The following is a 14988-nucleotide window of genomic DNA, read 5'->3' on the forward strand; positions in this document are numbered from 1 at the left end:
TATCAAGGCATAAATTCAATCGAACAAATCTTACCACATTTAATTATCATTAAAAATTCTACATACGTTTTTCATTATACGTAATATTCGTGTCATGGTGCATAATGGCCAGTTTGAGGATAATAACAGGATAATTTATATATTTTCCTGCAGATACATGTTTTCAGTCAAATAGTTGTTTTGTCGTAAGTAACCTAATGTATTTCATGGTAACCTTTTTATTTGTTATTTAAAAATGAAAGTGAAATTAATTAGGTGAAGAAGACGATCACGTGTTTGCATCCTTGTAGTAGGCAGAGATATCTAGAGTACGTACTACATCCGTGATTAGAGGAACATGGCGCAGGGGAAACAGGCCGGACTGTAAACAAGAGGAAATTTTGGGATAAGATCGACATCGTACCATGCACGTGTGAAATGGTCTCAATCTTGATATACTGGACCATTTGTTCTGCTTCATTGATGACTACGAGGCGACAGATTGAGTGCAACGCATCGAATTGCATTCATAAACATTTCTATAGGACTTCAAAACCCTGAGAATTTCATTGTTTTGGATATTAAAAACCAACCTGTTTTATTGTGGATGACATCCTTCACGACCAAATGGCTGCAACTGGAAAAGTAAAACGGAGTAATGATTTGCCGCACGGCGTTGAGAGGTTGAAAGAGGAGCACAGGAAGGTCAGGAGTAATGTTTATTTCATATACCATCAATGCATTCCTGCAGATATGAAAACTCGAATGTCCACGCACGTAATTTATCACCAACACTAATCTGTTGTCTATTTATGTTGGTTTTGCAGTGTAGTTGCATAGACGCGTATCATTTTCTAGAAAGTTCTTTGTGTATCACGTGTTGCTCTGTTAGTTAGCTGATTGCTTTACATGTTTTTATGATTTGTAATAAAATGCATGTACATATTAAGATGCAATGTATCTCAATAATGTTAACAATAAATTATCTTACACGTGTAGTAGCTAGCAAACAATGTAAACTCCAGTTTAATTGAATACAAAGTTGTCCACGTTGCCAAAAGCTTACAGTACTGTACAGTAGATGGTACACATGTTGTGAAATGACTGTATGAAGTTGAGGGTAACTGACCTATTTATATTTGCATGGTATTTTGAGTAACCTGAGTAGGTGGCAAATGCAAAAAGTGACTTTTACCCATGTACTGACATTAAACCTCAGCTGGCTGGACATGGAAGCTACATTGTGTGCTGCTTCATTTTAGAGTCAGCAAGGCTGGAGCATTTGTCTTTAAAAATCTGGAAACTTCTGTTGCATTTCCTCAGCAACTTACGTTAGACATGTTTTTTTTCTATTGCTGGGTGAATCTCCTAAAGCCTGTAAAGAACATACCTGGGTCATATTTCACGCCAATATAAATTATATTCTGCATAAGGAAAATTAAGACGATTTGCACCTTGACATTTTCACGACAAATAAGCACATTAACCTTGACATTTTCAGTGTCATTGTTTAGCATAATCTCATTCACATTACTGTAATTGAAAAAAAAAATCATGAATTAATGATATTTACATTTAGCTGCTTTGAATAATAATGGGGGGAAATACAGATTTAAAAAAACAGCAGAGGAGGCATTTTCATTACTCAAGTAAGAATATGAGATGGAATTAAAAAAAAACAACAACAAAAAAACAACTCAAAGTTATGCAAGTGAGCATTACAGTAATGTGTAATAAAGGGTACATGTTATGAAATGAATGTCAGTGCATGTAATCCTAATGGGCTTATCCTCTTAGCTATTTGTGAGTCTACTTACTCTTTTTAGTTTTGTATATTTCTTTTAACAGTGACATTGCCAAAACATCCTTATGTCTCAACTTCTCACAAAAAACTTTCAGAGCTATCATTCACTCTTTCTTGAATGGTCAATTCACATTACCAGAATATTACAGATAGTTTAGCAGTGATTTTCCCAGTGGTATTCTGGGAATTCAGTGGTTGTGAAATGACATATTGTCTTCCACAACAGGTGGTGAAAGATTGCAGAAGTCAAATTGCCCATTGGTGAGTGTCCTCATGCAGTTTATCAGCTCTATCAAACATACAGATTATCAATGTATCATGTCAATATTTCTCGTTTAATGACTGTTCATACTAGCTGCACAATAGCTTGTCTTGTCTTTTTTTTGTTTTGCATGTTTATATTTGGAATGGAAATGCTGTTTATACTTTGAATCACTATGTAGATGTTTGATGGTTATGACAAAAGATTTGACAGGCTTTTGTTATATTCCTTTTCAGTATTTTAAAAAGACGTTCAGTAGGTAGGACAAAAATAGAATTTGTATGCCAACAAACCAGCAATTACCTTTTATAAGTGATTCATTTCTCTTTGTGATTGACAGGGAAAAAGTGGAAAAAGACTATGAATCTCTTCAGGACCGCCTCAGGACATTGCCTGACAAGTTGTCTTATGATATTATGGTAAGGCATCACTTTTCAATTACTAATGCATCCAATTTAATCTTCACCTTTAGATGCACAAAATAATGTTGTATGTCTGAGCAACAAAATATTTAATCATCAGAGGAGAGGACTTCACTCTTTTCTGGCTGGTTTTATGATGCATTTATATACCAAGGACGATAACAATAAAGTTGTAATATTTGTTCTAATTCTATGAGAATAGAAAAGTTCGACCCACAACTGGGACGTTTGCCTAAAGCGTCAAAGGACATAGTAACAGAATGTTAATGTGTCTTGGTGTGGACACCAATACAGTTATGTTAATAGTTAGATAGTTTATAGTTATTGTTCATGTGAATGGACCTTTTGTAAGATTTGAAAATGACAAAAGTGACACTTTTACTGGAAGCCAGTGTTGCTCATTATTTGGTTGTTTTTCTTAACATGATAGGTACCGTTTGGTCCCTTGGCGTTCATGCCGGGAAAGCTAGTTCACACTAATGAGTTAACGGTGCTCCTCGGGGATAACTGGTTTGCAAAGTGTTCTGCCAAACAAGCCGACACTCTTGTGGAACACCGAAAGAAACGTGAGTTATTTCTACTGCTATTTCCCACTGACTAGTTTTGAAGAATGTGTACAGCTTGACCTGATATATGTGCTATTTTTCCAGATGTCAAAAATGCACTAGATGACTTGCAAAAAGTGATGAAGAACTTTCAGAACAGGGCCGATTTTACAAATGATCTTGAAAAATTGACTGGTGTAAGTGTCCTAACCATGACCTCAATTCTTTGAGACATTATTTGAAAACCATATACTGATGTTTTCATCTTTGGAAGAAACTTAAGCACATTCCTAAAATAACGTACACTCTTTCTCAACAGGGTACTGGAGATTTTGTAGACATTAGAGAAGATGTGAAAAATGAGGGCGAAGCTACCAAAGGTAAATCTAATCTTTAGACTATATGGCTGTTTGAACTTCTATTGTTTGTTACATTTACATTATATTGTGCTTCCCCAGGAAAACATCGTTTGGCCCACAAACCCAACTCTAAACCTAAGCAGGAGTATTTGTTGGAGCTGAAAGAGGATGAGGAGAAGGAAGAAGGCGATGAAGAGGGAAAGACAGGGGTGCTGTCAGAGGAGGAGCTGTGGGCTCGACTTGATGAGCTAGAGAGACAGGAGGAAATGCAGGATGAGAGATACCGGTAAAAAAAAAAAACATAACTTAACATTGTGTTCAATATTTTGCAGCACAATTGTTTTCAACACTTCTCGAGCACCAAAACGGCATATTAAAATAATTTCTGAAGGATCATGTGACACTGAAAACTAGAATAATGGCTGCTGAAAATTCAGCTTTGCCATTCCAGGAATAAATAACATTTTAAAATACATTATAAAATAGTTTGTTTAAAATGTAATAATATTTTACAATATTACTGTTTTACTGTATTTCAGATTAAATAAATGCAGCTTTGGTGAGCGTAAGAGACTTCTTTATTTTATTTTTCAAAAACTTACTGACTTTACTTACTGACTAAATTTTAATGGTAGTTTATATGGGGGCAAATGATACTAGCCCCAATAATTGTTTCCTATGAATGCACCTAAGTATTGGTTCCTAGCATCAACCCCCTATGCACACTTCGGCAATAGAATATAGTAATAGAATATAGTAATGGAATATAGTAATGAAAAATGAAGACCAAGAGTCAGGAGTGCGATTAATTAAAGAGAATTTTACTGAAGAATAGTTTGCAGTTTAATCAGCAGAAGCCAGCTTCAAGTCTCACAAGGAGTATGTAGGCCACGCTCTCCATACCAGAGTTTCGTAGATACAACTTCTCAACAGTTACACTGTTTTCAAAGTCTAGCCACGTCATTACTGCAAGTTGAATGATTCTGATTGGCCAAGCGAAAATAGACAGTAATGGTAAATTTTCAACACATTGTCAGTTAATCAGATTCACTTGTCCATAGATCACTTGTTAACGCTTTCACCCTGGAATTAGGCGTGTAGGCAGGCGCCAGCTTGTCCAGAACAACAAGTCCGCCTATCTCTTAGGATGCCTGTAATCCACCACCAATACTGATCATTAACACAGAATACTGCGCACATACACAGTTTCTCCAAGGTTGGAGTTGTTTAAGCTCCAGTTCTGACCAGAAAGTTTCCCAAAACATACTGATAATTTATGTGTTTTCTCTTCAGAGAGGTACAGGACAGGCAATGAGAGGTACAGGCAATATCATCTTGATTCTTTAGTGTTTCAGTAAAAGGAAGTATAAAATGAATCCTATATAATAAAAATGAAAGCCAGGTATAATGAGCAAGCACTGTTACTGCACTCCTGGCATGTTAGGCTATATATATATCAGATAAAAGATAACACTACTAATAACAATTAAACACGCTAAGGATTGAGCTGCTGAATTCATGAATATTAATCACGTTGTTAGGGTTCGCTCAAACTGATTTGCTGAAATCCAAACAGGGATGCATTTGTTCAGCCCTACAAGAGAAACTGTCATATCTTCTGCTTGTTCTTCAAAGCTGAATGATTCCAAAGTGAAAATACCACTAAGTATAATCATTTTCATGTAGGGCATTGATTCTGCGTGTTATGTAAAACTCTCACTCTCACTCGCTATTGACTTTAGACCAGGTTTTTGTTGGTCAATGCCACAGTTGTTTTCAGTTGCCTCAAAATTGCAACACGCCAACAATGTTCCCTTGACCGCACCTCGTTTTCAGATCAGCACGCACGTTTGCTGATTAAACAACAGTGTGCAGGACGTGAAAATGATGACTGCGTTGGGCTGAAACTAACAAAATCACAAAATCAATTGTCGAGCTTGGCATCACAAGGTGCATGATAGGACAATAGAGTTTACAGAACGTCGAATACAGGTTATGCTGAGCTGAATTGAAATAGTACAGATCACTTGATGGAGAGCAAGTGCTCAGTGAATGTTCAGCTAGTGAAAATATATCCATGCTAAACTTCTACTTAGCCTTAACACACAAATTGGTGAGTAAAATCATAAGAACTTATTAGCCAATCGCCAATTAAAGACATTTAGTTGCCCAGAGTGAAGATTTAGTTGCATATGCGAGTGATTTACTCGGTTGAACATACAAATGAAGTTTGAAAATTAACCCTTATTCAGTAATCAGAAACCTCATGGCAATTTAGTGGTCAAAAAGTGTAGAAACTTTGCTTTTCATACCATGTATGCATTATATCTTTAAATACTATAAAAATGTTATACACGTACAGTACAGAAAAAGTAGCTTATACACCAACGATGTAATAGTATACTCCATAGATTTGGTCTGTTTTCTTCCCTATTATACCAGATTGGACAGCACAGACACTAATGGAGAAGACACCACTTCCTCCTCAGAGGAAGAGAAGGAAGCAGATGGTGGCAGCAGTGTCCAGGTTAATGGCCATCAGAAGGAAAATGGCTGGGTACAGTCAACTCTCACAAGTCAGATGAATGGCACTAATGGCCCGCACCCTGAGGATGAGGAAGAGGGGGAGGAGGAAGATTGTGAGGAGGAAACAAGCAATGGGCTTCCAACTATTTACTTTTCTCACACTGTGGAATTCAAAAAGGTTAGTTGATAGCCACACAAAACACTTTTAGATAATGTTACAAATGATTTCCATTTTAAATGAATGCTGTTTAAATGAACTTTCTAATTTATCAAATAATCTTGAAACAAAATTTCACAGCTGCCACAAAAATATTAAGCAGTTTTCAACATTTAGAATAGTAAGAAATGCTTCTTAAGCACAAATCAGCATATTAGAAAGATTTCTTAAGGATCATTGACACTGAAGACTGGAGTAATGAATCTAAAAATTCAGCTTTGCCTTCACAGAAATTATTTATTTCAAAATATATTAAAATAGAAAACAGTTATTTTAAGTTGTAGTAATATTACACAATATTATGTATTGTTTATCAAATAAATAATGTATTATTATAATGGTTATGCTTGCGATGTGAAACGGCCATAAGAGACTTGCGCTTAAAATCTTACCAATCCCAAACGTTTGAACAGTAGTGTATACATTTTATGTTTTGCACTGAATTACACTCCTGTCTGTCTTGGAAATAAAACATTTTGTGTAATTCTTTCTTTCAATCTACCCCTTTTCCTGTGAAGGTCAGAATAAATACAGGAAAGAACACCACTCTAAAGTTCAGCGAAAGAAAAGAACAGAAGGAGCAAGCCAAAAGAAAAAAGAAAAGCTGCAAAAGTAACGGCCATTCTCCTCTCGAAGGTTACAAGATCACAAGCCCAGCAGACATTTATAGGTAACAGCCTAATGGGAGACATCATTTATAAAATAAAATAAAAATCACGTCTTCCACTGCTTGTGTATTTTTAGCTGTTCAGTTTAACACAAGTCTATGTTTTTAGGGTGTTTGTGGACTTGGTGAATGGAGAGCCAGTTCCACGGAAGTCCATTTTGAAGTCTCGCAGTCGCGAAAACAGCGTGTGCAGTGACACCAGTGAGAGCAGCACAGCTGACTTTGAAGAGCGCCGTGCGGCTTTTGGCCGTTCATGGAGCCATGATGATGCCACACACAGTGATACCAGCGATGGCATTACAGAGGAGGAGAGCCCTACTGGAACGAGCCCCCGCACTAACGGACGCTTTGAGGTACAGAACGCTTGTTAAAGTTGGCATGAAATGAAAATTCACCCCATCTCTCTTCTAACCCTGTAAAAATACCTGATGTGAAACTCTTATTGCAGGGGTTTCCAAACTCGTTCCTGTGGGACCACTGTCCTGTAGAATTTCACTCCAACTTGCCTCAACAAACCTGCCTGAAAGTTTCTAGTTTGCCTACTAAGACCTTGATTAGCTGGTTCAGGTGTGTTTAATTTGGGTTGGAGTTAAACTTTACAAGACAGCGACCCTCCAGGAGCAGGTTTGGACACCCCTGTCTTAAGGAAGGGACAAACCTAACCGACTCCAAAGAACTTTCGGTGATTAAAGCCGACTGTGTTGTCGCCTCACGTCAGGGGGGAAATGTGCTTGAACACAACAAAAGGACTACAGGGAACTGTCAACTAGCATGCACGATCTGGGTTTGCGTGTAAAGGAGATAACTGTCTATTTAAGCCGATATATTCTTCACTGAAAGAAGGAAAAGCGAAACATAAACAAAGCAGCGTTTGCTGTCCGTTTTGAATATCAATCATGCTGAAAAAATATTGTCTGTGGCTCTGTTCCATGTTGACTTCTCTTTGCTCGCTTTCATCACTTTTGCTCTTATTCTCATTATGACTCGCAAAATTGCTCAAAAATGATGTTTGAACATTACATTACATTACAAGTTTTACAGCATATCGAGAGCCGTGCTTTGCTAAACAAGGAACTTTTCCTTGACATGAAACGGTAAATAATCAAACCAGTGGAAGCGGTGCATTTATATTTTATTCATGCAATATCTATTCAGTCAGTACAGTAGCCTACACTTTATTAATGTCTGTTTAACGTTAAATAAAATGAGGAATGGTATGCTAACTGTATCTTACATAGCTTGCATACAACTTTCTCGTGGCTCAAAATTTTGGAGTAACATTATATGCCATTTACATTAAATACAAATATGCCACCGTTTACTAAACGATTGATCGGGCCAGACAAAATTACGGAAATCAGCGAGTTATTTATTGCAGCAACCAGCAATAGTGTTGCGATAAGACACATGTAATGAAGTTTTGAAGCAAATCGATCAGCGGTTCGAATCCGCCCTTTGCCACACTCGCTTTACTCCCTTTTCCCATCACGTATCAGTTTGGAAAGGCATTTATTTTCAATGAAAATAAAGACAATATTAGAAAAGTGGAAATAAAGCGTCTAACATGCGTTTAATAATTAAGTGTTTCTCGGTTAGCGGTAGGTAAACAGACATGCTGAATTAGAGACAATAAAAGAGAAGTTCCAATATCAATGGCCGTAAACAGTTGGTGGGTCTTGTCCCACCCACACACAATGGTTCCAATGCCAGTGCGACTCCTCTACTACCATGTTTTTTTCCCACACTTTTTTCTTTATTCGAATATTCATTTTTACCTTCGAATTTCTTTTTTTTTTTTCTTTTTTTAAACAGTCAAATATATATATATATTCGAATTTAGAATATTCGTTGACAGCCCTAATTCTCATGCACTTACATGTTCGCTAAAACTAAACAGCCAATCAGAGTTCTCTCTCCCATCGGGAGTTGAGGTGCAGAATGCACAGAGAAAATTAAGTCAGACGACACTTAAAAATTGCCCAACATTGCTCTACTGTCAGCTTGGTGTGTCTTGGCTTTATCAGATAGAGGCCATGGTCATGGGTCCTTTTCTGTGGTTGCTCCTTGTTTATGGAACTCTTTCTTCCAATGTATATTAGATCCTCCCCATCTGTGGATGCTTTCAAGTCTAGTTTGTATTGTTGTATTATATCATATTGTAATTGGATGCTATTAATCTTAATGTGAACAATTCGTTCAAGCTCGTAATTTTAAATCAAAAGGTCATAACTTAATTTTACGGTCTGTAAATAGACAGAATTCTCTCTGATGATGTGTATCAGACTTCTCCAATCATTTAGTCAGCTCAAGCCCCGCCCCTTTCTTAAAATAGACTACATGCTTGCAAACAGATCTGTCTCTATACAACTGATGGACTGAACCAAGTCCCTCCTGACCTACTTTTTTTAAAATTAATTATTATTTCGATGGCTGAAGAATCTGTCCCACATAGTCTTTTGATTTGGGCCACTAAGCATCCACCCAGAACACAGACTTCAGTCAGGTTAGACAACATATTGAATTTTATGTGGATGAAAATGAATCTGTGAGGAAAACTTATACTCTTTACAATGGCAAGCACAGTGTAATGATCCTAAAATATGTATTTTGCACAAATTGCAGCTTTCAAACCTTTTTTTACAGTAAAAACCATTTAACACACTATACTTGTATCCCTCAGTCCTGGTTTCCTTTTTTTATTTTTATTAATATGGCTCTACCCTGACTAAGATATGCAAGGCATTTTGCATTTAAAGGTCCTGTTCTTCGCGATTCCATCTTTCAAACTTTAGTTAGTGTGAAATGTTGCTGTTAGAGCATAAATAATACCTGTAAAATTATAAAGCTCAAAGTTCAATGCCAAGCGAGATATTTTATTTAACAGAAGTTCCCTTTCAAAGCCTACAGTGAACGGCCGGTTTGGACTACACCCCTGCACTTCCTGGCATGAATGACGTCACTAGAACCGTTTGTTGACTAACCATCCGCCCACAAGAACACGCAAAATAGGGGGAGTGGTCTTGTTGCTCTCCCACGTGGAGAAGAGCGCGCATTCAGGGCTTGCATCCCCCCCGTTATGGTAAGAGGCGGGACCTTTCCGGGCAAATTGCGCTAAGCTGCTGTCCAATCACAACACGGGAAGCGCTGGCCCAATCAGAACTCGTTACGTTTTTCTGAAGGAGGGACTTCATAGAACAAGGAAATCATCAGGCCGTTTTTAGGACAGAGGAAACAGCGCTGTACAGATAAGTCAATTGTGTGAAAAATACTGGGGTTTTTTTTTACACGCGAAACATGAACTCATGTTATATTGCACACTGTAAACATAATCAAAGCTTCGAAAACACCCAAAGAACGGGACCTTTAAAATCTGCTCTCAACACCTTACCAACCACTTAAAAATGGGAGCTATTTTCACATTTCTTCAGGAAAAAAAAATGTTGTATATTGTGACATTTATCTTCTCAGTCCAGAAATTATAGTAATTTTAAAATTGTTTTTGTCTTACTCAGAAAAAAATAATCTTAGTAAGTATAGAATTTTTGGTGTGTTTTAGGCTTTTACAGGCACAGTGATTGAAAAGGATCCCCTGCCTTGCTCAATCCCCCACCTGACCATCGCCCATCCTGGCTTACCCACAATCCCGGAGAGAAAGCTGGAGGAGGTGAGCCCAGAAGCGCCGCAGGAGCCAGTCAAAAGGATGTCCAAATTCAAAGCTACACGGTTGCATCAGAAATAAGCGTTCATCTCATTAGGGCCCAGCTTTTGAATTGTTAAATACAACAGTAACACTAGCTGTCCTCATCCTCTGTCCTCCCCACTATACTGTCATTGGTCTCATGTTTCGTTTTGTGACATGCACGCTGGACATTTGATTTCCTCTATAAGAGCAATCGAGGTCTTATATGATTTTTCCCAACAGTTTGCTTTTTTTCAAGGCCAGACGGTTTAAATATGGACAAGCCGCACATTTTGGTATCCTTTTTGTGTGTATTAGTTAAATAATAGTTAAAATAGAATTGAAAAAAATACAAACGTGAATGTTTTTGAGACAAACTAAATAGTAGTGTTAGTGACATCATGACTGCTGACATTGTGGTCTACGATGTAGATTATTTCGGAAAATGCTTTATTAAAGTTTATTCTAATTCTGTTAAGTCATTAACTATATGTGCAACTTTGACCTATGTTGGTAATGATATAGCTGTCATTTTCTGTCAGCTTAAAAAAAAAAACATTTTTATCCCCACTGAACTTGAGTCTTTGACTCTCCTTTATCTTTTTGTATCGTTTACAGAGTTTTGACTTTGTTTCTGACCTAATGTACATCAGCTTTTTTGTGACGGCCAGAAACATGATGTAACTGAAAAAGAACAAAATAAATGATTTTGACTATATAATGTTTTTTTTTTTTTTTTTTAACTCAACACAACATTATTTAATCTTGTTCCTATACAATATATCTTTGCATTTGTTTCCAGGCATGTTTCAATTCTACTGATGAAGGAACTCAGTTCAAGGTTATTTTCGTAAACGAAAACTGAAACTAAGACTAAAACTATTGGTCAAAAAACATTTTCGTAAACTGAAATAAAATTAAAAAATCTGAATAAATAAAAAACTAAAACTAAACGAAACTAACTACTCTTACTAAAAAACTAACTGAAATAAAATAATAATTAGCAAAAATAAATATTAGTTTTCGTTATTAATAAGCTCTCTTTAATGTGGTGGAAAATCTGACTGTGGCGGTTGAGGGAGTGTCTGTATTGCGCAACTGCGCGTGAAGTGATCTGAGTGACGGACACGTGCAGAGAGGCAACACATCGCTAAACGGGAGTTCACAAAGAATCAATGCGTCCGTGGCAGTGAAAGGGGAAATAACACAAGGTAATGAGATGCACGTTGAACTTCTTTTAACTTAACCTCACTGTTTTAGAATGCCGTTTCTTACGCGACGAGAGACGCAGGCGCAAAAGTCAGCAACTATAGTAGCAAGTAACGTTACTAGCCCACTGTGCGTTTGAGATTTCATGTTTGCATAATATTGACAGGCTCAAAGGTGTTATCATAATCATTTACATTATATTATATTATTATCTGTGTGGAGACATTTCCCCACAAAGTAGGGAATACCAGGATACACACACACACACACGTTTGTTTCACTATATAAGTGAGGACATTAGACTTCCATTGATTTTATATCAGGTTAATGCTATTTTATATCCCCTAACCCAATCCCTATCCCTAAACCTACCCATCCCAAGAACGTGCAAAACAATAGATTTAAATAAAAACATGTTTTGGCCGACTTATAAGCCTTTTTAACTAGTGAGGACCAGTCAAATGTCCTTATTAGTCAGTTATCATAATATTTTACTAGATAAGTGAAGACATTGGCCCCCTTTACAATTATAGCACAACACACACACACACACACACACACACACACCCACACCCACACACACCCACCCACACACACACACACACACACAGAGCACAACAGTGTGTGTTGGCTGTATTCAGATGACTTTAGCTGTGGTCTTACATTGCTAGCCTACATTGTACGACTGAAGAAATTAAAATAAGCTTTTAATTGTTTAACAATATTTCATCTTTGTTATGAATGAGTTTGTCTGGAATTTATAATTTTTACTTTTATATTTTACTTTGCATTTATTTTGTTCTTTAAGATACTCAGAGGATCTTTGTCAAAAATATCAAATATAATTTTTTAATATCAAAATATAATTTATTTCATTTTTAATCACCAGATCGTTGTTTGCATAGGTCATAGTTTGACTCAAGCTTTTTTGCTCAAAGGTGAAGACCCAACTTTATGCATGTTTTGTAAGACCGTCCTGGGTTTAAACAATAATGCTCGTTTATCAAGTTATTTCACTTAAGGATGTTTAGTAAGATTAAACTCTAATCTGTGCAAACATTAAACTTTGCGCAAATTAAAAACCTTGATTTGGTCTCTACACTTCATTATGCTAACTCTGCTAAACTATAATTACTAAAACTAAAACTGAAACTAAATAAATAAAAACTAAATAGAAATGTATTTGCAAAATAAAAACTAAACTAAAACTAGCAAAACCATTTGTAAAACTAACTAAAACTAAACTGAAATTTGTAGCAAAATTGAAAACGATAATAAAATAAAAACTAATTTCAAAAAGCAAAACTATAATAACCTTGACTCAGTTGTCATTTGTAGTCTTGCTCAGTCAAAGCCATTGGAGGGCGCCAAAGCGTTGTTCTTCTCATCATCCAACTCAAAACCAAAAGAAGCTGCTGCACATAGAGAGAGAAAAATTAAAAAACTGAATTTGGCTATGAAGGTGAAGTGTTACCAGCATTAAGACTTTTGTTTAACTGAGCACTTTTAACAAAAAAGGCAAAGTTTCAACAATATACAGACTCTTAATCTAAACTAAGATTTTAAAAGCAAGCTCACACTACACTGGATTTTGCTGTCACAGAAATATTTCCAAAGTATGGATTCCAGAAAGCAGGTTAATGTGACATAGCTGGGGCTATTTAAGAGTATTTAAGCAGATAGCCTCTACTTTTGGTTCCAAAAACGGTGGCGACTTACCAGCGTATGGAGCCTATAGCAATTCACTCTCTGAACATTACCTGCTCTGGATCAGGTAATATTCCAGGGTTAGTTTGCTTAGGAAGTATTCAGATGTGGGTTATATAATTAATCTAGTTATATTAATATAACTAAATATTAATTAAAATAGTGATAAAATATGCAAAGCAATAAGAATACCCCGTGTAAGATTTACAAATAAAAATAATTAAAACGAGAAGACATTTTAAACGAGAATGTAATGCAATAAAATGGTGATAAATAGATCCCTATGTGTCTGATTCTCTAAATTTGGGTACCTCTATCTGAGATGGAAGAGGTTTGCAATGTCTCCTGGACCTTACCAAGATTAAAACAAAAAAAAAACAATTAAAAAAATTAAAAACCTAACAGCCTCAACTAGAAATATTACCAATAATTATGGCCAACATGTTTTGGAGAAAAGATTTGGAGATTTACACCCCACTTTCAATTCTTTTACTTTAATTAAAGATTCAGTTTTTGTGGATTTTTTTACAAGATAAAAAATGAAAAAAAACAAATGCACCGATGCAAATTTATTACATATAAAAGCCATCTTTGATCATATTTACCAGGGGTGCCAATAACCACAACTCTGTGTGGCTGTGTCTCTGTGGGTTATACAGGTCCTTCTCAAAAAATTAGCATGTGATAAAAGTTCATTATTTTCCATAATGTAATGATAAAAAACTTTCATATATTTTAGATTCATTGCACACCAACTGAAATATTTCAGGTCTTCTATTGTTTTAATATGGATGATTTTAGCATACAGCTCATGAAAACCTACAATTCCTATCTAAAATAATTAGCATATCATGAAAAGGTTTACCTAAAACTAATTAACTCTAAACACCTGCAAAAGATTCCTGAGGGCTTTTAAAAACTCCCAGCCTGGTTCATTACTCAAAACCGCAATCATGGGTAAGACTGCCGACCTGACTGCTGTCCAGAAGGCCATCATTGACACCCTCAAGCGAGAGGGTAAGACACAGAAAGAAATTGCTGAACGAATAGGCTGTTCCCAGAGTGCTGTTTCAAGGCACCTCAGTGGGAAGTCTGTGGGAAGGAAAAAGTGTGGCAAAAAAACGCTGCACAACGAGAAGAGGTGACCGGACCCCGAGGAAGATTGTGGAGGAGGACCGATTCCAGAACTTGGGGGACCTGCGGAAGCAGTGGACTGAGTCTGGAGTGAAAACATCCAGAGCCACCGTGCACAGGCGTGTGCAGGAAATGGGCTACAGGTGCCGCATTCCCTAGGTCAAGACACTTTTGAACCGGAAACAGTGGCAGAAGCTCTGACCTGGGCTATAGAGAAGCAACACTGGACTGTTGCTCAAATTTTGCATGTCATTCGGAAATCAAGGTGCCAGAGTCTGGAGAAAGACTGGGGAGAAGGAAATGCCAAAATGCCTGAAGTCCAGTGTCAAGTACCCACAGTCAGTGATGGTCTGGGGTGCCATGTCAGCTGCTGGTGTTGGTCCACTGTGTTTTATCAAGTGCAGGGTCAATGCAGCTAGCTATCAGGAGATTTTGGAGCACTTCATGCTTCCATCTGCTAAAAAGCTTTATGGAGATG

General features: G+C 36.8%; 1 protein-coding gene across 1 annotated transcript; it reads left to right on the top strand.

Annotated features, from left to right (window-relative positions):
• The first annotated feature begins 1 nt into the window (after window position 1).
• Window positions 2-11175, top strand: uri1 (URI1 prefoldin like chaperone). Its single transcript, XM_067420267.1, has 11 exons — window positions 2-684; window positions 2010-2044; window positions 2386-2464; window positions 2898-3033; window positions 3118-3209; window positions 3332-3392; window positions 3471-3657; window positions 5814-6075; window positions 6633-6784; window positions 6891-7134; window positions 10338-11175. The coding sequence occupies exons 1-11, from the start codon at window positions 607-609 to the stop codon at window positions 10518-10520; spliced, it is 1509 nt and encodes a 502-aa protein (XP_067276368.1). The 5' UTR covers window positions 2-606; the 3' UTR covers window positions 10521-11175.
• Window positions 11176-14988: the final 3813 nt, after the last annotated feature.

Source organism: Pseudorasbora parva, chromosome 16 (genome assembly GCF_024679245.1).
Source record: "Pseudorasbora parva isolate DD20220531a chromosome 16, ASM2467924v1, whole genome shotgun sequence".
Lineage (NCBI taxonomy): Eukaryota > Metazoa > Chordata > Actinopteri > Cypriniformes > Gobionidae > Pseudorasbora > Pseudorasbora parva.